The following is a 24,213-nucleotide window of genomic DNA, read 5'->3' as shown; positions in this document are numbered from 1 at the left end:
CATCTCTCGCCCGAACATGAGCCGCACATGCATTATCCCTCAAATCTTATGCTTATTTGCCGGATGACACTCTACAGCAACGTGACAAAGAATCGTATATGCGCACGTATAATCCAAATTTAAATCTAATAAGAGTCAAACGCACTATTTATCTTCCCCCAAAATCCTCGATGGCGGCGGAAAAAGCCAATGTCCATGGCGGATGCACCGTACGAACAAGGATTTATCGTAAGCCGCATGTGAAAGCAAGTTGCATTTCTCGAGCACGTAATCGAAAATATATTCCAAGTGGCACGGGACTGCTTATAGGTGGTCGCATGATCCTTCCTCTGGCCCAAGTCATCAGCGAAGTTGACTCCTCAAAGATGACAAGTTGCAACATTCCCAAATTCATCTAATTATCTCTTCCCCCCCAGCAAATTTGGAGCTTACCCATAAAGGAAAATCAATTCGACGTACCGAGGGGGTTGCCGGCACAAAATGGTGGGAAGCAAGATCGCTCAGTCGGAGAGAGAGAGGTCAAACGATTTTTGCCCCGATATAACATTAGCTCCGGTGGGGGAGATGTGAAGGAATTTCCAAAAGCGTTTTGAAGATGAAACGACGAGCTTCCTAGAGTTACGCACATAATGCTCGTGGAAGTGACGGAAGTTAAATTGAAAGTATAACAAAGTATAATGATGGAAATTTATGTTTTTCTTTTTAACATTAGTTATGTCTACAAGTTGTTAAAAAAAGTCGCAAATAATAAAAATTAATCGGTCTCATTGAATTAACTTTTACTTTTGTTCTTTTGACCTAATCAAAATTTTGCAACACTTGTACATGAACTTCTTGAAAGCTGGAACATTTGAAACTTTTACTAAATTCAAAGGCTGACACGTAAATTCACATACAAATGGTACGTCGATTACCTTCCTATGCATAGTATATATAGAGAAGTACAGATTCGGTTTCACTCCACTCCGCACATTCCTCATACGCTCCTCCTTCGGTCACTAAAACTCTCTCTCTCTCTCTCTCTCTCTCTCTCTCTCTCTGTGACACACGTCACCGAGAGATTGAGAGCGAAAGATGGACTCTGGCACCATGACAAGATCATCACCACCTTCATCATCTCCTCCTTCGTCTGGTGGAGCTAAGAGAATCGTCAGAGAGGCGATATGGGTCTTGTCCATGGTGGTGTTTCTCGGGACTGTTCTGATGTGGATCATGTTGCCCACCAACACGTACCGCGAGCACTGGTTTCCCAGCATCTGGGCCAAATCTAGCACCTCCACCTTCTTCGGCTATCAAGGCATTGAATCTGGCTCCGCACTTCCCCTACCTTCTTCCTTTTTCACCCTTTTTCCTGTCCTTGTTGCCTTTAATTTCCACTAAATCACGAGTTCTTTCGTGTGTTATGGTGCAAATAATAAAATAAAAAAAAAAAACAGGTTACACGATGCTGATGTTCACATTCCCGGTCCTGTTCATCGCTTGCTTGGGCTGTGTGTACCTCCATCTTGGAAACAAATCGATCGAGCCTCGAGTGGGAAAGTATTGATCTATTCCACGGCTGTTTGATTCGTCTGTCGGTTTATCGGCTTGTTGAGCTATGCTTGAATTAACCTTAATGATGGCAAAACAGGAATGGCGTGGAAAGGAAGAAAGGACTGGCAATGTGGAAGAGACCGGTACTGGTGAGCGGGCCGCTGGGGATCGTTTCGTGGACCGAACTGGCCTTCTTCGTGATGTTCATAGCGCTCCTGGTCTGGTCCTTCGCGACGGACCTTCGCATCAGCTTCCTCGACATCGAGCGAACGGGACCGATGGATGGGGATAAAATGTAAGGAACCTTTTTCTCACGCGCCAAAGTGGCTTTTCACACTAACCTAAAAATTCTTCCGAGGCAAAAGGGTTTCGTTCTCCTGTTTTAATTTTCAATGGAAACAAAAGAAACAGGCTTGAAATCATGCGTTCCTCTTACCTTTTATTACTTAGGAAGGTTTTTCTTAATCTTACCTTTTATTACTCGAGAGAATCTTCATGGCTTTACTTGTCTAAAACCCAAAAAGTTGTCAGCCAATATTTTTTTATTTCAAGCAATCTATTGGAGCATAATATTCGAGAAAACCATAATCATAAGAACACGAGCATAAAATTTCCAAGCATGATGGCAGGTGGGAAGCGAAACTGGAGAGGTCGGGCTTGTGGCTGGGGAGCGTGGGGAACATAGCGCTCGCCTTCCTGTTCTTCCCGGTGACCCGAGTATCGTCGGTGCTGCCGCTCTTTGGCCTCACCTCGGAAGCCAGCATCAAGTACCATATATGGCTCGGCCACATCGTCATGGTCCTTTTTACCACGCACGGCCTCGTTTACATCCTCTACTGGGCTCTCACTCATAGAATCTCCGAGGTAAAAATTAGAACATTCCTTATTTAAGTCGATTTATTTAAGTACGATATCGAAACATGGTTTTGAGCCTAAACCCACGTGAAATCAAGAGTTAAGGTACGATTTTCAGGGTAAAAGAAATCAACCCCTTTTGAACAAACAACGATAGCTCCACGTAAATGCTGAGATTTCGCTGAGCATGTGGCTTGCATTTACGCGGAAGTTGTCTGTGTCGACGTCAGTACCGTCGTTTCGGAAACTTTTGTTCGTTCTTTCGCATATATATTTTATTTTTTGTTCATTACTTTATCGACGTCACTGCTGGGGTGGCACCGAGAGCGGTGCTTTGGATCGTACGACACCAGGTCGGGCGCACCACCGTGTTGGACGGTCAGGATCGTCGGGCGAGTTTGACCGGTGCTCAGAAAAAGCGGGGGCGGGGGCGCGCGTCGTACCGAAGAAATTTCACCCATGGAAATCAACCTTTTGGGCCCCACTATAATTATGGCCGGGCCCACCTGACCGACCCCTTTGGCACAGGCTCACATGGTCTCTTTTTTTAAGAATTTCTTCTGTTCTTTTCCCCATTGGAAACTTCTCATGAGTTTTATTAAAATAATTAATATCATGAAAAATCCTAATCTCTAAATTTATCTCAAATTAGTATAATATGATAAATTTATCTTCTATTAATTTTTATTAAATTTTATTATCAAATTATTGAGTTGAATGACAAATGACAATTAATAGATATATCATTTTGTAATTTTACTCTCCATTTATCATAATTATACTAATTTTGTAGTTTTTGTGATATTAGTTTAGAATTTTTAATTATCAAAAAAATAATTTAGGGTAAATTTATTAATTGAGCTTTTTATGATCATTTTGGGTAAACTTATAAAAGAGATATTAGTTTGGAGTTTTTGTGATTAGAAATTTAATTTGAAATAAATTTATTATAAATATATCAATTTAGAGTTTTTTTGTGATATTATCTCTTATTAAAAAGCTGAAGTTAGTGTTTTTCTTACAGCAAGAAACTCTAAAAATAATTTCAGACTCCACTAAAAACCGGCAGGATGAAATGATATAATTTCAACTTGCTAACTTACGCTACGTACTTTGTTAAAAAAAAAAAAAAAAAACTTACGCAACGTACTGTATGATTGGAAGTGTAAAGATAGGCGGGCGTATGTGTGCAGATGGTGAAGTGGCAGAAGACGGAAATATCGAACGTGGCGGGGGAGATATCGCTGCTCGCCGGGCTGGGGTTGTGGGCGACCACCTTCCCCCGCGTGAGGCGGAAGATGTTCGAGCTCTTCTTCTACACCCACTATCTCTACATCCTCTTCATGCTCTTCTTCGTCTTCCACGTCAGCTTCTATTACTCCTGCATCATGCTCCCGGGCTTCTACCTCTTCCTGGTCGACCGCTTCCTCCGCCTCCTGCAGTCCCGCGGCTGTGCCCGCCTCGTCTCCGCTCGCGTCCTGCCCTGCGACACCGTCGAGCTCAACTTCTCCAAGACCCCAGGTGAAGAAACAATGACATTGTATTGTGTCGTTCAAGTACTTGGCTTTTCGGATTCGGGTTCCCTGTTTCCCTCATTCTTGTTCCGTATTTTGTGAGTTTGAGCAGGTCTAGAGTATACGCCGGCGAGCATCATGTTCATAAACGTGCCGAGCCTGTCCAAGCTGCAATGGCATCCGTTCACCATTTCCTCGAACAGCAACTTGGAAAAGGATAAGCTTAGCATCATCATCAAGAACGAAGGGGCTTGGTCTAAGAAGCTCTACCAAATCCTTTCTTCTCCTTCTCCTCCCGATCGCCTCGAGATCTCCGTCGAAGGACCTTATGGACCCACCCCGACTCAATTCCTCAGGTAATATGATTTGCTCGTTACGTTGGATGGGTCTCGATATATCATTTGTTTCGGTCCATTTCTAAGTTAGAACATACCATGTAATCAGTTTCTTTGTGTAAAGGTCTCCTTGTGTTCACCATTTCTTTTCCAAATTTAGGACTATCTGATGTGTTGGCGTCAGCAATAGAATGAATCTGTCTAATAATTTCTAATTAAATTTCTCTACTTCAGGTATGAGAAGCTGGTAATGGTGAGTGGGGGCAGCGGGGTCACTCCATTCATCTCCATCATCAGAGAATTCATCTTCATGAGCACCGCATTCAAGTCAATGACTCCTAAATTGACCCTCATTTGTGCCTTCAAGAACTCCTCCGAGCTTACCATGCTTGACCTCGTCCTGCCCATCTCAGGCACCCCATCCGACTTATCCAACCTTCAGCTTCAGATTGAGGCCTACGTGACTCGAGAAAAAGAAGCCACCACCCAATCCCCCAAACAAGCCCGAGCTCAAGCTGTTTGGTTCAAACCCAGTTTGCTCGACGAACCGTTGTACGCGATTTTAGGCCCCAGCGGTTGGCTGTGGCTCGGTGCCATCATTTCGGTCTCTTTTGTCATGTTCCTCATATTGATAGGGATCATTACCCGCTACTATATTTACCCAATAGATCCCAAACAAAACGAGTTCCCTATCACTGTCAGGGCGGTCCTGAACATATTGGTCATGTGCGTATGCATCGTCATTGTGGCTAGCACAGCTTTTGTTTGGAACAAGAGGACAAATGCCAAGGAAGCGAAGCAGATCAAGCACTTGAACGGGTCAGCTGGGGTGCATTCGCCTGATTCGGGGCTCTACAACGCCGAAAGGGAATTGGAGAGCCTCCCACATCAGTCCCTTGTCCAAGCCACTAATCTGCACTTTGGCGAAAGGCCTGATCTAAAGAGTAAGTATTGGATCAGACCTCATATAAAAATATGAGCAGTTCCAAGTCGCTTCAAGTTAATGGTCATCTATTCACATACCCATTTGGCTAGGATTCTCTTTTCTGTTGACTCTCTAGCTCTTATCCAATAGTATACGGGACTACCACCCACAAAAACTCCCTCCTAGTCTGCTGTCTTCGACAAACGCTTTGGCCTCGCATATCGGCACTGACTTTTGAGAACCATCTGTGACATTTTTGCAGAAATGTTATTTGAGTGCAAGGAGTCAAGTGTTGGAGTCCTGGTTTGTGGTCCAAAGAAGATGAGGCACGAGGTCGCGGCCATCTGTTCATCTGGGCTGGCTAAAAACCTGCACTTCGAGTCCATCAGTTTTAGCTGGTGATCCAAGTCAAGCCGTCTCCCCATGGAAGAAGCTGATTGAATGTATTGCGATTTGCCGGCAATGCAAACTTGCGGAATGCGCCTCGCTTCGTATATACGTTGCGTGTTGTGATGACGTGGCTTTCCCCTTTTCAGGGCCAGCAAAGAGGGAAGTAGGTTAGAAAAAGCAGATTAGTTGGTGTGTTTCTACTAAATCTCAATACAAATATGTGCCTCGGTTTCCCTTTTGTTGGAGAACGGATTTGTTGCCGGTGGCCCAGGAAAAAGAATGGACGAACCTGGATTAATCCCATCGGTGTTCGGGGACTTGACCGGGGCAAGAATGGTGATGCCTTGCACAAGAGTGTTACCAATAACCATTCATTGGTTCATCAGTTACTTTCGTTCATCCAGATTTAATTAGTGACTTGGCTCGACTGGCTGGATTAGGAAGATTAGATAAAAATGTTTAGGAGGTTGCTAAACCGTAATGGCTCGAGAAATAAATATGTAGACCAGAATTGCGATGAATGCAGAAAGCTGGTAAGATTGTACCTGCTGCAGACAGAGTGAACTTTCCAGGATGTCGAATTGAGGAGGGTCAAGTTCGAGGTCTGAATGGTATTGGAAAACATGAACTCGATCAGGTAGGGGCGGGTGTACTTCAGCTTGCCGCCGTGGAACCTCTGCCACCAGAAGGCGCCTTGACCTTCGATAGTCCCGTTCTCCCCTGGCACAAAGAGACTGATGAGCGAATTGGGGGGATTGTACAAAGCAAACCGGAGCACGAAAACGAAGAAGTTAAAGAGAAACCAAGTGAGCGGCATATACCGGTGACGATGAAATCGGTGAGATTGGTGCCGAAGGTGAGGCTTTGATACCTCCCCGCAGCCGCATCCCTTCTTCTGCCAGAGGAGGGGCAACGGTTTGTAGCGCAGGCCACTCCGTCATGTCCTGTGCACACCTCAGAGCACAACACACTTTGCAGTTAGAATATGCACAGATTAAGCTCTACTTTAGGTAGTTTTTCACTTGTTAATATAGTCTGAGAACTTGAGACTCTTGAAACACTCGACTAATTCACGAAGAGAATAGTTCGTGCACCCTAATTGATTACTGGATCACGGGTTTAATGGCTACTCTCCTTTTTTTGGGGGGGGGTTGCAAATTCGGAGTTAAATTGGGCTGTGGGATTGAAGTTCTGATAGCTCAATAGCAAATGGGCAGAGTTCCAACCGCTACTTTTCAAATCTTGTTCTCCATGGTGTGCTTTTCTCCGAATCAGAGTCTACCCCCAAGCCATTTGCTTTCGTGACGGAACTATCTTCTTCTGGAACTTAAAATGGGAGCTCAAACATCCACGAGACACGAGTAATCATTAGCGTTGATGCCTTGTGTCATATGGCAGAATATTCATAGTAAACCTACGAAATGTTCCCGAAAAATTTAAAACCGTTGAAGGAGAATGGAAATAATCTGAACGCGTCCATCAGTAGAAAAAACTAAATTCTCTCGATGAAAATGATTGAGCTTAACGGCACAAACTCTATATCCACACAAGAGAAAGAGAAAAAAGCGGGAATGAGCGACCGACGTCGACGGCCTCCCGAGCATTATCATAAGGGTCCACGGTTCCGCCTACCATTGAAATTTTGATGCCTAAGTTGATCACAAGATGTGAATGAAAATCTCTGACCCCAGTGGTGGCGACTTTGGGCCACAAAAGGTCTGCTTCTTACACAGATTCACGGAACTGTACCGCCACCACTCCTTTCTTGGTGCCCCTTCACCCGTATACCCAATGTAAGAAAATTCAAGAGAGAAGACGGAAAAACATAACAACGAAATCGGCAATGACCCAAGCGATCACGTTTATATCCGCATTTGTTGGGAGAGGCGTAGTGATTTTTGTAAAACATTTGACGAGAACCTAGTTGCAATTTACCTTTCTAGAGGCCCCTCACGTCATTCCAGGGTGCTGCCGCTCTATTATATGTGTTGAATCATGCAAATTATTACATTTTGTAACACTAGAAAATAGCAAAGTTACAGTTCAAGAAAAAAGAAAGAAAGAAATCAAACTGTGGTGTAATCACGGCAAGATTATTGCCTCAGCCTAACAAATTCATATGATAAATAAGATAATCGTGCTGAATCCAAACAAAAACTAGCATAATCTAAGTAACTCGGAAGTTAATTGTCATGTGAAGACGAGATTGCATTTGCTGAACAACGTCTTTTAAGAAAATCCGACCGAATCAGAATCTTGTATGGTCCTTGAAATCACAAACTTCCAAAATGCGACTTGTATTGTCAGTTTCAACATATTCATCAAGTTCACACCACATATTTCCAATCAACATGTGCAGCCTTAATATGTCGTTGATTCACCCCCAGTCATTGAACTTCCTCCTCAAAATCTCGTAAGCATGACCTCATCGCTTATGTGGGATTGAACCGACCCGTCCTGTCCTAACCAATGAATCCAAAATCCGAATCCCAAGGACAGTGTTAGATTTCTGCTCACTCCCACCATTTTCGGAATCACAAGATCAACGGCCTAAATACCCTTAAAAAAAATTAATATTCCAACTTGAACTGTAGTTAATTCTATTTTATCTCATAAAAAAAATATTAGTTTTAGGTCTAGTCTCAATTCTCTCTTAAACTTTGTTTGTTTAAAAAAAATCATCAATTTTACCTAAGTCTTATATTTGCCCCGCTAACCCTTCAAAATCATCCTTTAATGATTTAACATTTCCACGTCATTACTTTAATGTTTCCCTCTTATTTCAGACCCAAAAGAAAAGAAGGTTTCTTTGGAGACAAGTTTCCACATTAGTCCAATCAATGTCTTTTTTGATATGAAATTTGGTAGTAATCAGGGTAGTAATCAGGGTTAGCTTTCTTTAATTGCCTTATTCTTAAGAGAGTCTTCCTTCCATCTCGCTCGAGAATCTTCGATTTTGCACTCGGTCTTCAATCTCTCGTGTTCAGGAGTCTTCCATCTTTCACGGTCAAAGAGATCTCGCTGAATATGCTCGAATAGCTTGCACTTAAGAGCTTTTCATTTTTCAATTGTCAAGAGAAATTTTTGGAAAAATGGTTAATGCGGACAGATTTGGGCCTTATATAAAAATGGTTAGTTTTTTATGAGAGAAAACTTTGCGGTAGAATTGAAACTGAACTTAAATTTGAAGGCTTTTTATGGAATAAAGTGAAAAAGTTTACGATAAAATTGGAATTGCAACAAGGAATTATGAGATGAGCTGGCATCGAATTAAATGAGGGGAGGGAACGGTCATGGTCCACGTGTCGCATACATGTCAGCTGCCAGCACGTGTTGCCACGCATCGAGCACCCACCCGTACACACATCTCTTGCCCGAACACGAGCCGTACATGCATTATACCTCAAATCCCATGCTTAATTGCCGTATTACACTCTACAGCAACGTGACAAAGGACCGTATGCGTACGCATAATCAAAAATTAAATCTAATGTGAGTCAAACATACGATTTATCTTCCCCTCAATAACCTCGATTACGGCGGAAAAAGGCAATGTTCATGGCGAATGCACCGTACGAACGAGGCATTATCGTTGGCCGCATGCCAAAGCAAGTTGCACTTCTCGAGCACGTAATAGAAATTAAATTCGAAGTCCCGCGGGGTCTTCATCGAGAATGAGGCGAGAGTGATGGTGTGAGAAAGCAGGAAGATAATAGATAATAGGTGGTCGCATGATCCATGCCACTGGCCCAAGTCATCAACGAAGTTGACTCCTCAAAGTTGACAAGTTGCAACATTCCCCAATTCTTCTAATTATCTCCCCCACATCAAATTTGCAGCTTACCCATAAAGAAAATCAATTAAATTGCATCTTCTTTCCATATAATCTCACCCTAACATTTAAAGGAGCTCTTCATATTGTTCAAAGGATGATGATAGAATATTTCATAATTCTTGGTGCAATGTATTCCGATCGTGCAAATTCTAAACGATGCCAATACTTGTTTGTGAATGTAAGTGTTACACCAAATATGGACAAAATACCTGGAAGACGACATTTATTGATGGAAGGGCCGAATTGCTTCATTTTGATGCCATAGCTCGACTATGGCCTATTTATAGGCATCAAACTGAATCTGGAGAAACGCAACCTAATATACCAAATCATGAATCTAGATGCATATCCGACCACATAGAAGGCACCGAATCACATTTTGAATACATTGTATAATCATGATATCTAAATAAGATCATGAGGATATATTTGACAATAAAATATAAAGTTTAGTATTCGTGATACAAAGGGAAGTAAATCTAGGGCGAGGATTATGCTTGCCCTTATGAAATGCGATTATCAATTACAACTGGTATGTCCATTAAGTCCCTCCTATGTGTAGTATATATAGAGAAGCACAAAGATTCGGTTTCACTCCACTCCCCACATTCCTCATACACTACTCCTCTCTCTCTCTCTCTCTCTCTCTCTCTCTCTCTCTCTCTCTCTCTCTCTCTCTCTCTCTCTCTCTCTCACGTCACCGAGAGATTGAGGGGGAAAGATGGACTCTGGCACCATGAGAAGATCTCCACCACCTTCATCATCACCTCCTTCGTCTGGTGGAGTTAAGAGAATCGTCAGAGAGGCGATATGGGTCTTGTTCATGGTGGTGTTTCTTGGGACTGTTCTGATATTGATTATGTTGCCCACCAACACGTACCGCAAGCACTGGTCGGTCAGCATCAGGGCCAAATCCGGCACCTCCACCTTCTTCGGCAGTCAAGGCATCGAATCTGGGCTCTTGCACTCCCCCTACCTTCTTCCTTTTTCTCCTTTTTTTCCGTCCTTCATGCTCTTAATTTCCACTAAATCGACGAGTTCTTTCGTGTCTTACTGTGCGAATTAAAAAAAAAAAAAAAACAGGTTACACGATGCTGATGTTCACATTCCCGGTCCTGTTCATCGCTTCCTTGGGTTGTGTGTACCTCCATCTTGGAAACAAATCGAGCGAGCCTCGAGTGGGAAAGTATTGATCTATTCCACGGCTGTTTGATTCGTCTGTCAGTTTATCGGCTTCTGTAGCTATGCTTGAATTAACCTTAATGATGGCAAAACAGAAATGGCATCGAAAGGAGCAAGGTATTGGCAACGTGGAAGAGACCGGTGCTGGTGAGTGGACCGCTGGGGATCGTTTCCTGGACTGAACTGGCCTTCCTCGTGATGTTCGTAGCGCTCCTGATCTGGTCCTTCGCGACGTACCTTCGCAATAGCTTCCTCAACATCGACCGACAGGGACCGATGCATGGGGACAAAGTGTAAGGAACCCTTTTTCTCTTGCGCCATAGTGGCTTTTCACTCTAATCTCTTCCTCCCCCCTTCCTTTCTCTCTCCATGGAAAAGTTCTTCTGAGGCAAAAGGGTTTCGTTCTCCTGTTTTAATTTTCAATGGAAACGAAAAATTACAGGCTTGAAATCATGTGTTCTTCTGTCCATTCTTGAGACAATTTTAAGGAGTTATAGTCTTTATACATTTGACTAATTTGACAGACTTCGCTTAGGATTGTTTTTCTTAATCTTACCTCGTATTACTCCAGAGAATTTTCATGGCTGTACGTGTCTAAAGGCCCAAAAAGGTGACATAAGTTAACGTAACGCCAGGTTTTAGAGTCATCTAAATATGAAACATATATCTATTTTCTAAACCATTTTGTTCGCCAATATTTTTTTTATTCCAAGCAATCTACTGGATCATTATATGCGAGAAACCCATAATCATGAGAACATGAGCATAAAATTCCAAGCGTAATGGCAGGTGGGAAGCGAAACTGGAGGACTCGGGCTTGAGGCTGGGGCTCGTGGGGAACATAGTGCTCGCCTTCCTGTTCTTCCCGGTGACCCGATTATCGTCGGTGCTGCCGCTCTTCGGCCTCACCTCGGAAGCCAGCATCAAGTACCATATATGGCTCGGTCACATCGTCATGGTCATCTTCACCGCGCACGGCCTCACTTACATCATCTACTGGATTGTCACTGACAGAATCTTTGAGGTAAAAATCAGAACATCCCTTGTTTAAGTCGATTCATTTACCTTTTTGGGTATGATATCGAAACAGGATCTGAACATAACCCCACGCGAATTCAAGGGTTAAGATACGATCTTCAGGGCAAAAGATATTAACCCCTTTTGAACAAAAGAGCGGTAGCTCCACGTAAATGCTGAGATTTCGCCGAGCATGAGGCTTGCATTTACGCAGGAGTGGTCCGCGTTTGACGTCAGTACGGTCGTTCCGGAAACTTTTTCTCGCTCTTTGGCAATATTATTTATTATTTACTTTATCGACGTCACTGCTGGGGTGGCACCGAGACGGTGCTTTTGGATCGTATGGCACCAGATCGGGCCCACCGCCGTGTTTGACGGTCAGGATCGTCAGGCGAGTTTGACCGGTAACGCGGGGGGGGCCTACATACATTTAAGGGGAAAATGGGGAGTAGGGTCCACGTAGTAGTGCGCATCGTGCCAAGTGTACGGTCTTTAATATTTTATTCCCGCAATGAAAAAGTGCCCTGACTTTTGGAGGTTGGACTGGGCCGTAGAATATTTTAAACGTGCAAAAGGAATCGCCTTTTTGGGCCCCACTAGAATTTGGGCCGGGCCCAGCTGATCGACCCTCTGCCACGGCCTCACATGGTCTCCCTCTAGAATTTCTACTGCTTTCCATTTTTCTTTTTCTTTTTTGGAAAAACGATACAAATAGTCTCTAAACCTTGAATATATGACTACATTGAACATATTCATACAGTCTAAGATTTATATTGAACAAATATAGAAAGTTCAAGGTTCATCTTAAATATTAAGTTTAAGTTTAGAGATCGCATTAAGTAATTTAAAAGTTCAAATCACACAAATCACCTTTGGGTCCTTAGCCCCTTCATTTTCCCTCCACTTTCTTTGATTAGGAACTTCTTCTGAGTTTATTAAAGTTGAAATTAATTGATTTTCTCACGGCAAGAAACCCTAGAAATAATTTCAGACCATGCTAGAAACAGGCAGGAGGAAATGATAATTTCATCTTGCTAAGTTACGCTGCGTACGGAATGATTGGGAGTGTAAAGATACGCGGGCGTCGTATGTGTGCAGATGGTGAGGTGGCAGAAGACGGGTGTATCGAACTTGGCGGGGGAAATAGCGCTGCTCGCCGGGCTGGGGATGTGGGCGACCACCTTCCCCCGCGTGCGGAGGAAGATGTTCGAGGTCTTCTTCTACACCCACTATCTCTACATCCTCTTCATGCTCTTCTTCGTCCTCCACGTCGGCATCTCCTACTCCTGCATCATGCTCCCGGGCTTCTACCTCTTCATGGTCGACCGCTTCCTCCGCCTCCTGCAGTCCCGTCGCCGCGCCCGCCTCGTCTCCGCTCGCGTCCTGCCCTGCGACACCGTCGAGCTCAACTTCTCCAAGACCCCAGGTGAAGAAACGATGACATCCTATTGTGTCGTTCGAGTTCTTGGTTTTTCGGATTCGGGTTCCTCGTTTCTCTTATACTTCTTCCGTGTTTTGTGAGTTTGAGCAGGTCTAGAGTATACTCCGACGAGCATCATGTTCCTGAACGTGCCGAGCCTGTCCAAGCTGCAATGGCATCCATTCACCATTTCCTCGAACAGCAACTTGGAAAAGGATAAGCTCAGCGTCATCATCAAGAACGAAGGGGCTTGGTCTAAGAAGCTCTACCAAATCCTTTCTTCTCCGTCTCCTCCCGATCGCCTCGAGGTCTCCATCGAAGGACCTTATGGACCCGCCTCGACTCATTTCCTCAGGTAACATGTTCTGCTCGTTACATCGTATAGGTCTGGATATACCGTTTGTTTCAGTCCACTCCTAAGTTAGAACATACCATGAAATGAGTGCCTCCTTGTGTTTACCTTTCCTTTTCCAAAATTTAAGACCATCAGATGTGTTGCCGTCAGCAATAGAATAAATTTGTCTAATACTTTTTAATAAATCTGGAGTGCGATTTTTCTACTTCAGGTATGAGAAGCTGGTAATGGTGAGCGGGGGCAGTGGAATCACTCCATTCATCTCCATCATCAGAGAATTCATCTTCATGAGCACCGCATTCAAGTCAATGACTCCTAAATTGACCCTCATTTGTGCCTTCAAGAACTCCTCTGAACTTACCATGCTTGACCTCGTCCTGCCCATCTCAGGCACCCCATCCGACTTATCCAACATTCAGCTTCAGATTGAGGCCTACGTGACTAGAGAAAAAGCAGCCACTACCCAATCCTCGAAACAAGCCCGAGCTGTTTGGTTCAAACCCAGTTCGCTCGACGAACCGTTGTCTGCCATCTTAGGCCCCAACAGTTGGCTGTGGCTTGGTGCCATCATTTCGGTCTCTTTCGTCATGTTCCTCATATTGATAGGGATCATTACCCGCTACTATATTTACCCGATAGATCACGATATCAACGAGTACCCTACCGCTGTTAGGGCAATCCTGAACATATTGATCATGTGCATATGCATCGTCATTGTGGCTAGCACAGCTTTTGTTTGGAACAAGAGGACAAATGCCAAGGAAGCGAAGCAGATCAAGCACTTGAACAGGTCGGCTGGGGAGCATTCGCCTGATTCGGGGTTCTACAACGCCGAAAGGGAATTGGAGAGCCTCCCACATCAGTCCCTTGTCCAAGCCACCAATCTGCACTTTGGCGAAAGGCCTGATCTAAAGAGTAAGTATTGGATCAAGCCTCATATAAAAATATAAGCAATTCCAAGTCGCTTCAAGTTAATGGTGATCTATTCATATACCCATTTGGCTAGAATTCTCTTTTTTGTTGATTCTCTAGCTCTTATCCAATAGTATACGGGACTACCACCCACAAAAAACTCCCTCCTAGTCTGCTGACTTCGATTAATGCTTGGGCCTCGCATATCAGCACTGACTTTTGAGAACCATCTGTGACATTTTTGCAGAAATGTTATTTGAGTGCATGGAGTCAAGTGTTGGAGTCCTGGTTTGCGGTCCGAAGAAAATGAGGCATGATGTCGCGGCCATCTGTTCATCTGGGTTGGCTGAAAACCTGCACTTCGAGTCCATCAGCTTTAGCTGGTGATCCAAGTCAAACCGTCTCCCCATGGAAGAAGTATATATTGTGATTTTCCGGCAATGCAAACTTGCAGAATGGGCCTCGCTTGTTATATATGTTGTGTGTTGTGATGATGTGGCTTTCCCCTTTCACTGGGAAGACAAGACTGGAAATAAAAAGAGGGCCAGCAAAGAGGGGAGTAGGGGAAAAAAAGGCAGATTAGCTGGTGTGTTTCTTCTAAATCTCAATACAAATATGTGCGTCGGTTTCTCTTTCACTTTCGTTTCCTCAAAGACATCGTTTTTGCACGTAGACTTTCTTTACTCACGATCTCACATTGACATTAGCAATATCAATGGTTCAAGCTATCCTCGTTCACTGGCTGACAACAACCATGCATGACCGGAAGCAAATTTTCTGTTTATCCTTTTCCCCACTTCGGCAGTGAGGATCAGTTTTTCTGGACGTGCTTAACGTGGCTTATCTTCGAAAATTAATGAATTTAGATTCTTAGTAACCACAAACAAGCTAGCCTTCCACTTCAAAATCACAATGTGCTAGAAGGAACAAACTAGTCGAGCACGAGGACTAACCATCCATGATCCCATGTTATGTGCTTCTAGTTACATTGTAAAGTGCAACCCGCACACCGTCAGAAGTTCCTATACGAAAGCAGTCGAATCCCATGGAATTTCCAACAATGACATTTATGTCCCGAGAAATTCAAAAGCTATCCATAGTCGCTTTTCAGCAATCCGTGTTAAGGGGCTTCATTTGGTTTTTTCCAAATCCAGTGAGCGATGCAGCTCAGGTAGAGACGATTGACCCAATCTACCTTCTCAAAGACTGGCCCCCCAGAGAAAGGCAAAGAAAAAAGAAAACCATCTACGAAATTGCATAGGTTAAAAAAATAAGAAATTGACAGTAACATTCTGCGTTGGCACGAGACTTGGGATCATATTATATGCACATTTACCAGATTATCTATAAGATGAATAGTAACAAGAATACCTAGAAAAGACTAAAAAGATTATTTCAAGAGCTGCCCTCAACAAAATTGTAGGCTCCTTATCAACACACACATCCTATAAGACTAATCCTCTTGTTATGGTACAAACTTCCTCCACCACCCGTCCTTTGGCATTGACTTTGCCCTTCACATTAGTTGGGATGAATGCTTGGTGAAGTGCCCGATAGAGGAATGACCCAGTTGAAAAAATTCCATCCATGTCAGCCAAACCGCGCTCAAAGTTATACAATCATCAGTATTCCTCTTCAGAATTGGCATATGCTGCGAGTTTCTCTTCCAAGGCCTCCACAAGATCATGGTACTCAAAGAATGCAGGGTATGACTGGAGACCAATCAACACATGAACTCAATAACTCATATCGCTTCCCAGAAAGTCATGAAATCAAGGTGTACGATTTATGCCTCAAAATGACATCATGCTCACAAATGCAGAAGTCATGTAATTAGATAATTATGAAGAAAGCCTACCTGTAGAGTGACGCTGTAAGCCCTCCACAAGCGCAAGTCATGCCGAAAAAGATCAAACAGAACCTTCAAAGATTTCCACAAGCAAATATGTCAGTTAGCCATCTTGACTAGGTACTAGAAACTCAACCATATCAGATAACCTTCTCAAATTACAACAGTTTCCATCTATAGAGAAGCAAGATAAAATATAAAAAAATATAGTGACAATGTTGTTATTCCCGTTGTATTTAACTATACCTCAGACCGCCTTAAGAGAGTAGCAAGAACAACTATCCACTCCTTGAACTTGACGGAGCACATATGAGCCAACAGAAACTCTGCATCCAACCTGCTTTGCAGTGTACTCATCTGAAGCTGAATATAGTGAATTTCCTCAATCAGTTGAAGAATGTCATCAGATTCAAATAATTGATAAAGAGGAAAAAATTGAAGAAGACTTGGGCTCCTCCTACAATATTTACAGTAGTTAAAATATGGACGTGGGGCGTCAGGGACATGACAACAACTCATTAACATGGATATTTCCTCCAATCTCATGCAGGAAATGAGGCAGGTGCGCAGAGAGAGAAAGAGAGAGAGAGAGAGAGAGAGAGAGAGACCTTTTGACCAATTAGTTCAAGCCCTGAGGCAAAACTCTCCAAGCGAGCAGAGCCATTTTTCTCTCGTTGGAGATACTCCTGACATGTATTGCAGGCACACCAATCAACCAATTGTCAAAAGATTCATGAAAACATAAAACTCGTGGGTTTTTCTCACCACCAAATCAAACTGTGTGCCTTTCACAAAGGCAACAAGTTTCGAAAGTTCCTTCCCCGACATCAAATAACTAGCATGGTTTTCTAGAATATTCTTGACTGAAGTGACATGAGCGCTTTGCTCCTTGAACGAAGGGCTAAACAAAAGCAAAAATTCATCAGGATCATTCCGATGGGCAAAGCAGTAATATCAAAGGATAATGTAGAGTCAGCGAAACAGATAAATGACCTTCTGTAGTCTGTGGACTGCCTCTTGTAATTAGAACGAAATAAAAAATACCCTAAGAATCGAGGTGATAATCTGTCTGAATCAGAAGATGCCTGTTCGTACTCCCTTCCAGATCTCAGCAAGAACCTCACCTACAAACCAAAGTGAAAATTTAAGAATGAGCAAGAATTCTCTCTCCAAATAGAAAAGGCAAATGCACAATCCGTACCAGCTCTCCCGCAAGTTCATACAAAGATTCATCAAGTGTTGCCTGCATAAGTTAGAAAAGTGAAGTGAGGGGCTGCATCTTTTGGAGAAATTTATGGAAAGAAAGGGGCAAAAAGAAAATCCACCGAGACAAGAAACTTGTAGACAACAACTAGTCATCTACCTGCAATAAACGCAAGGCACTATACTGACTGACAGCAGGACCTTCGAGCTTTGCTATAACCTGTGCACAAAGATTGAAGGAGTTGACAAAATTTGAGGTCCCAGCAGGACGGACAAATTAAGAATCTTAAGACACAATGCCTTTCTCTGTGTGATTAATACTGCCTCATCATAGTCTACAGGCAAATAGGAAGGAAAGGAGATCTTTCACATAAAACAAAAAAAGGGATCCGTCCTTTTGAATATTTTTCTAGTAAAGAAGCATGAGGAGAAACATTATCCACAAGCATAGTATTGATAAATGAAGATCAAAGAGGCATACCAGTATGTAGCAAGCTGCTGTCCTGTACCATCTTCTTTGGAAACATTCCTCAAACAACCTTCAAATAGTTAATGAGTAGTGTAAATATTCTAGGTTCTTCAAGAGAGAAGGAGTGACAAAATGCTCAAAGGCAGATCTTTAATCAATAACTTAATAAAAAAAGTACCAAAGATGGCTATTTATAGAGCATGAGACACACCAGCAAAATCCAAATTTCTTTATTTACAACTTACTAATTCTTGAATAATGTGCATGAATATACTTCAACAAGTAGCAGCAAGAAACAATTAAGCACTTGTTGAAAACATAAATATAGTTTTTTCTTCCGTCTGCTAAAGATTAAACTCCTCAGCAATGGAGTCAAATTACAGGTACTTTTACTGCTGCTGGATAAACACATACAATCATCATAAATGGCATGATCAGAACAGACATGCACTCAGATTTTATTCTTGTCGACATTTCATTTACACTACGTGAAAGATCTACTTCATGATGTGCATTAAAGCTAGCTGACCAGGAAAAAGATTATTTCAAAAGTCAAGATAGCAGTATGCTCTTTACCAAAAAAAAGATAGCAGTATGCTACACTTATCAGGTCCTTGATTAACAGTATGTCAGCACTCCAGTACATTAAGATGAAAGCAATAGGTCAGGAAAGTACTCTGTTGATCTTCCAGCAGCAGAAAACAGATCAGCCCAATGACGACCATCAGTTTTTCTAGCAACACTGACGACCACATCAAAATACTCAGGAAAGTTTCTGATCAAATCACAGGTCTTCTCCAGAAGAGTGAAACTGGTAGCACTTTTAAGGCCATTATTCCGGTGCTTGTTCAAGTTTTGCCTGTGATTTGCAATTTATTATGAGGTTAGAGACTATGAAAAGCCAAAAAAAATATTAGTAAAATATAAATGCATCAAAAGGAGAGCTCATGATTAGTTTTCACAACTGAAACTGCAAGAGGGAAAAGCCAATTGCCAAGCAAAAGCTTTAGCCAATCAACAAACAACACAGACTACCAAGGAATCAAATGTAAATTCTTAACTTGAAAACGACTTGCAGAAATCCCCAGATAGATAGTTAAAACAGAAAGTACAGAGAAAAGATTTATGTGTGTCCAAAAGAACTGATACATATAGGGTAACACAAGCTTTCTGGTAAAGGTTGTACTAATTCAAATGGTAATAATTAATAGAAAGACAGTGGCAAGAAATAAGACAACACTCAGGTACATAACTCTCAATAAGGTTAAAATCTGAGTATGACAGAATTACCTGGAAATTTCTGCATCAAAGACGGTAAAAAGAAGCCACTCCAGACAGTGAGAAAAATGAGGCTTCTCTGCTGATAATTCTGCAAGCCTCAAAGCTTCCTGACTTTTGTTCCTCTGGAAGTCAGAGATAACAGATGCGATAAGGGGAAAAATCTTCTTAATCATACTGTTGTCTTAATATAGTTATACTAGATTCCAATCGATATTCTATTCTCCAGCTCCACCAAGCAATAAAACACCAAGTGCAAATAAGAGGACCATCTGTTGATATAGGTGTTACCTGAAGGAGGTGGCGAAGTAGACAATGCAATATAGTCTGCGCTTGAGGAGATGGTTCAAAACATGGGAATTCCGTACAAGCTGAAAAAGACATCCGCTGAGAAACACCAACCACAACGCCCACATTTGGTAGGAGCCCAAGTGGGTAAACCTCTCGATCAAATTCGAGCTCTGGATCCAACTGAAATAGGAAGAGAATACTTAATCTATTTAAATAAAACAACCAGAAATCTGTATTATATAAAAAGATTTACTATCGGATCCAAGACTGCTGAATATAGCATGTAAAATATAAAATGATTACTGACCATGAGAACAGAGCAGGGAGCTGTTATTTAATTTCACAAACTTCAAAGTCAATGTATGCCTAACAAGAAATATGATATCACAGTGACGAATGAAGTGCAACAGTTAACCACAAATACCTGCAAGAAATCTTCCTGCTTAAAAGATTCTACACCTGGAGATGGATACCAGACCTGTAATAGTACGTTTCCAACAAGGACCTCATCAGAAAAATTCAGAGACAGCCAAGCAACAGGATTATCAACCCCAAGCTGATGAAAGAGAATAGGTACCAATAAGGTTGCTTTAGGCTTTAGTCCCAACAGTCAATTACCTGCATTCCTCGATGACCGTAATCCAACCAGGATACTTCTTCTATCAAATTAGTTGTCTCCTCGGATTGACCACAGGTCACCCAAAATAACTCAACAGAGTCAGTAAGCTCCCTTTCACGTCCATCATCCAAATCAAGTAATGAAAGCTCTCCATTTGCTCTCAATATCAAACATCTAGCAATTAATGGAACTATTCAGGGTGATGTGGCATTAGAAGACCTCTACCTCTATTTGGGACTAATAATTTGAATAATTTCACTGACATTCCAACCCAATTTACCTGGAAGGTTCCCTAACCAAACCATCTGGAGACGAAGAGAGATGATCGGTCGATGCACATTCTCTGGGAAGCTGGTCAGGGATGAAACGCATTGCTGCAGGATGGCTCTTTGCAGTCATGATGGAGAGTTCTCGTACTGTAGAAAGCTGTTTGTCATTTTATCACTTAAAATGTATGAAGAATAGAGCTTCAGCCAAGCACTCTTGTTCAGAGTGCAATTCTGAACTTCTAAGTTTAGAGCTATGTAAAGTACACTAATAATCAGCAACCAAATGAAACTGTTCCACCAGAAAGAGAAGGACGTGTCTTTACCTGCAAATCTGGGGTACTAGATGGCGTCAATTCTCCAGATAATTTTACATGGAAGATGTGAACGTCAAATGGACGATAAGTGACTAGTATATAATTCTCATATACATCCATAACCATTGGTTTGGTAAGCAGTGACTTCCGACAAAGTAAAGAACTCTGATCGAGGTGATATCTTGGGTAAAAAAGCAACTCATACCTGTATATAGACAAGAAAAAAAAAAAATGAAGAAAATTTGTACCTTATATCAAACCTTATAAAGTGAAAATTAAGGAGTCAACTACAAATTAAGATTATACAACACGAGCAAACTCAAAAGAAAAATAACCGGCATCTGAATGCCTGCTGCTCTCCCCTTCTCCTCTGCCCAGCCCCAAACCCCCAACACCCCCCTCACCAACCCAAAAAAAAAATGATAAATAAATAAGAAAGAAAAAGCCAGGAAGGGAAGAGAGAGGAGAAAGTCCTACCCAAAAATACCTATGAAAACTGAGAGATACCCAAACAAAAGTAGAAAGATCTACACAGAACAAAGCACAAAGGTGATGTTTCCATGAGATAAGGCCTCAACACTTAATTGGATCCATCTAACAGATCTGACTTAAAATGCTCTCAATATGACAAGACAACACTAGGAAAATTATTAAGGATTTAATTGAAAAAACTCTCACGTGTTAGAAGAATCGTCATAGTTGCACACAACAACAATCTTTCCCAGCCATAGCAAACCTTTGCATTGTATCTTTTGTTCCTGAGAAATGTCACCAAACACCCGCCACTTCTTCAGTCGTATATCATATAGAATTAACCCATGAAGGCCAGCAACTGCTAAGTACATTCCATCCTTGCTAGCTGCCACATGTTGAACAGGCCAATTTTGGGAGAGATATGAAACCTGGAAAGAAGCAGACCATATCATGCAGGTCCTTGGCATGTGGATAATATCTCTGAACTACAGAATTTACCACTTACTGGAAGATTAAGATGCAGCATTTTAAGTTCATTCGTGTCTTCAGACTGCACAACAAGCAAGCGATCCTCGCCGTAAATCACCTGGCGCACGTATGTCATACCAGAGACACCTCTATTTAGGCAACATTTCCCAAATGAAAAGGCAAGAACTCTCTCAGAGGAACCCTCCTCAATAGCATATAGCTTATATCCGAATTCATCCCACTGCATCAATGAGACACCACTGACCAATGGTTCACACCGACTATCCTGATTCGGCTTCACCATAGGAGAAGACACAGAACTTAAACCAATCTGACGTATTGTCGACATCAATCGACACCCTGAAACAGACCAGACAGTCAGTCCTCTATACTTCCATCCAACAGCAAAGGCAGAATTATCTGGGGTCCAAGCAATACAGGTGACAGGACCAGTGTCTTCCACAGAATACCTGGAAGAACAAGGATTAACTTATCCCGGTCAATCCAATTGCAAAAGGAAAATATTAACCCTAGGAATCAACACTACACCATGTTCAAGCAATGAATGTCCTTATCAAGACAACCATCATAAATAAAAGACAGAAACTGATTAACTTGCGAGATGTCATACAGATGGTTCATGGTATGACTCTTACCCCCAGTCAAACAGAGACACGGTACGAATTAGTGATGCAGAGTCAGCAAGGTCATATAGCTCCACAACTGCCCTTCTGGTCCCAACCGCAAGGATTTGTTGCTCTGAAGCTACAGATGTACATACAGCATCACCAGATCCAACAAGCTTTTCAGATCTAATAGACTCAACCTGTTTTAATCCTTTCTTACTCACCGAACATAACATCAGTTGTCCATCAGAATATAACACAAAGAGCAGCCTCATTGGAAAGCACAGCTCCAACTGAACAATTGCAGGCCTTTTTATAAAATTCTGTTGTGATATCGGAGCTCCCGGATTCGCTATGGCAGCAATTCCATTATTTAAAGGATGTGGTATGTCAGTAACTTTATCACTATCATTCCGTATGGGATGATCAAGTCCAATAGCCCCAGAAAACTGCACAGACATTATGATGTAAAGAGAAAAAATAAATCATAAACAACTAAAGACAACTCTCATCAGGTGGAACAGATCAGAGCATCAATGTATCACAGAAAACTCTGATCCTGGTAGTAAATAGCTAGTAAAAAAAGATGACTCCAATTAATACTTCATTAAGCATACCTCTCCCTTCCAAGAAATGCCATACAAGGATCCGTCAGAGAGTCCAAGCAGCATATGCCTGTTATCACTTATAATATTGCTCCTGGAGAAGAGACATAAATTCAGCAAACATTCATCCAACATGCCCATTAGGTTTCTAGACTGCTTCGTTCATTTAATATTGACTTTTAAATAAGCAAACCAATATACTTACAAGATGTTATGTGATTTTGGTACAACTTAACCGAGTTTAGAGAATAATAAAGACGTTGGCATATCCACAGCCCACTAAGGCACAAGTTTAGATTTCCAGCGTCTACGCAACTACATTAGTGTAACACTTACACAGATAAATTCATGTCTGCAAAAGGAACCTGCTCGCTGAGGAGAAGAGAAATAGTCGCAAAATACAAACCAGAAGGCTGCTTCCCTCCAATCTGTACTCTTTTCTCAGAAAATTGAACCTTAAATAAGTGAAGATAGAGTGAAGTCGTCTGCAAACGATACGAAACCGTGTCATAAAAAGCAACAAAGTGCCCTTGGGGGGATAATACAAGAAGCAACTGATATTTTCTCTTACTAGTCAGAGCAAGAATGCACACGTTTACTAATAATAGGCATAATTGACACTGAGAATAGCCAAGTGACACACAGGATTTCTAACTGGGGAAACAGTCAAAGAAGAGATCTACAGCAGGGCACGTAGCTCTCATTTTGAACACCATCCTTTCCGGACGCATTGTATTCAAGCTAAGTTTTTGCACACGAGTACATCCAAAAATGAACTTGTACCGACACAGGTCGACCAGATATGAATCAAGAACAGCAATGCAATTGCAATTGCGCGACTAATAAATCAACTGGATCGTTTCCATTTCCCACCGACCAATCCGTTACATCTAGGACTCACCATGACGGCAATCAATTTGGCATCGGGACTCCACACGGCCTGCGAATTCTCTCCCTCCCTCCGCAGCGAATCCGCATCCCTCTTGTACTTCCCCAATCTCACTCTATGCTGATCACCACGAAAACCAAAACAACATCAAGAGAGAGCGAGCGAGCGAGCGAGAGCGAGCGAGCGAGCAAGCGAGCTTGGGGGAAGTTGCGGAGCTCGTGCGCGTACCTGAGAAGAGCTCCAGAGCTCGAGGTGAGACGGCGAGACGACGAGGAGGAGGCGGTTGTTGACCTTGAAGTAGACGATCCGGTGAGAAGAGGGGCGCAGGCCTCGCTCCAGCGGGATCACCTGCGGCCATCCGTACGACATGTACATCTTGGCGGTCCGATTCCGGCCGAAATCTCGATTTGCGGCGGTCGACGGCGCTGCGAGGAGAGCGAGCGAGCGTGCGATCAGTTCGAAGGCGACGGAACAGAGATCTGAAGCATTTTCAATTCCTCGCGAACAGGGGACGAGCGATGGACTCCGATCTCTCACGTGGATCTCAGCGGAGGAAGAAGAACCGAAATTCCACCATTTTCACCTT

The 24,213-nt window shown here is 42.5% G+C and overlaps 3 protein-coding genes across 3 annotated transcripts; 2 read left to right on the top strand and 1 right to left on the bottom strand.

The window, feature by feature from the left end:
- Positions 1 to 977: 977 nt before the first annotated feature.
- LOC104443420 (ferric reduction oxidase 2) lies at positions 978 to 6,645 on the top strand. The gene is made up of 8 exons (XM_010056795.3): positions 978 to 1,297; positions 1,437 to 1,539; positions 1,631 to 1,828; positions 2,163 to 2,397; positions 3,582 to 3,909; positions 4,015 to 4,258; positions 4,472 to 5,181; positions 5,425 to 6,645. The coding sequence occupies exons 1-8, from the start codon at positions 1,075 to 1,077 to the stop codon at positions 5,562 to 5,564; spliced, it is 2,181 nt and encodes a 726-aa protein (XP_010055097.2). The 5' UTR covers positions 978 to 1,074; the 3' UTR covers positions 5,565 to 6,645.
- A 3,395-nt stretch (positions 6,646 to 10,040) lies between these two features.
- Positions 10,041 to 14,910, top strand: LOC104443418 (ferric reduction oxidase 2). Its single transcript, XM_018874863.2, has 8 exons — positions 10,041 to 10,331; positions 10,471 to 10,573; positions 10,665 to 10,862; positions 11,359 to 11,593; positions 12,685 to 13,012; positions 13,118 to 13,361; positions 13,573 to 14,276; positions 14,521 to 14,910. Exons 1-8 carry the CDS (start codon positions 10,109 to 10,111, stop codon positions 14,658 to 14,660), a joined length of 2,175 nt encoding a protein of 724 aa, XP_018730408.2. The 5' UTR covers positions 10,041 to 10,108; the 3' UTR covers positions 14,661 to 14,910.
- Positions 14,911 to 15,506: 596 nt separating this feature from the next.
- Positions 15,507 to 24,213, bottom strand: LOC104443421 (guanine nucleotide exchange factor subunit RIC1). The gene is made up of 23 exons (XM_010056796.3): positions 23,856 to 24,213; positions 23,640 to 23,747; positions 23,075 to 23,223; positions 22,751 to 22,832; positions 22,164 to 22,582; positions 21,545 to 21,977; positions 21,244 to 21,467; positions 20,575 to 20,770; positions 20,263 to 20,408; positions 19,982 to 20,156; positions 19,788 to 19,841; positions 19,364 to 19,543; positions 19,085 to 19,197; positions 18,471 to 18,653; positions 17,807 to 17,864; positions 17,486 to 17,545; positions 17,324 to 17,365; positions 17,116 to 17,246; positions 16,888 to 17,023; positions 16,731 to 16,808; positions 16,369 to 16,485; positions 16,132 to 16,194; positions 15,507 to 15,985 (listed from the first exon to the last, which is right to left on the bottom strand). Exons 1-23 carry the CDS (start codon positions 24,000 to 24,002, stop codon positions 15,896 to 15,898), a joined length of 3,384 nt encoding a protein of 1,127 aa, XP_010055098.2. The 5' UTR covers positions 24,003 to 24,213; the 3' UTR covers positions 15,507 to 15,895.

The sequence above is a fragment of the Eucalyptus grandis genome, chromosome 1, assembly GCF_016545825.1.
Source record: "Eucalyptus grandis isolate ANBG69807.140 chromosome 1, ASM1654582v1, whole genome shotgun sequence".
Taxonomy (NCBI): Eukaryota; Viridiplantae; Streptophyta; class Magnoliopsida; order Myrtales; family Myrtaceae; genus Eucalyptus; species Eucalyptus grandis.
This window is presented reverse-complemented; position numbering and strand designations above follow the sequence as displayed.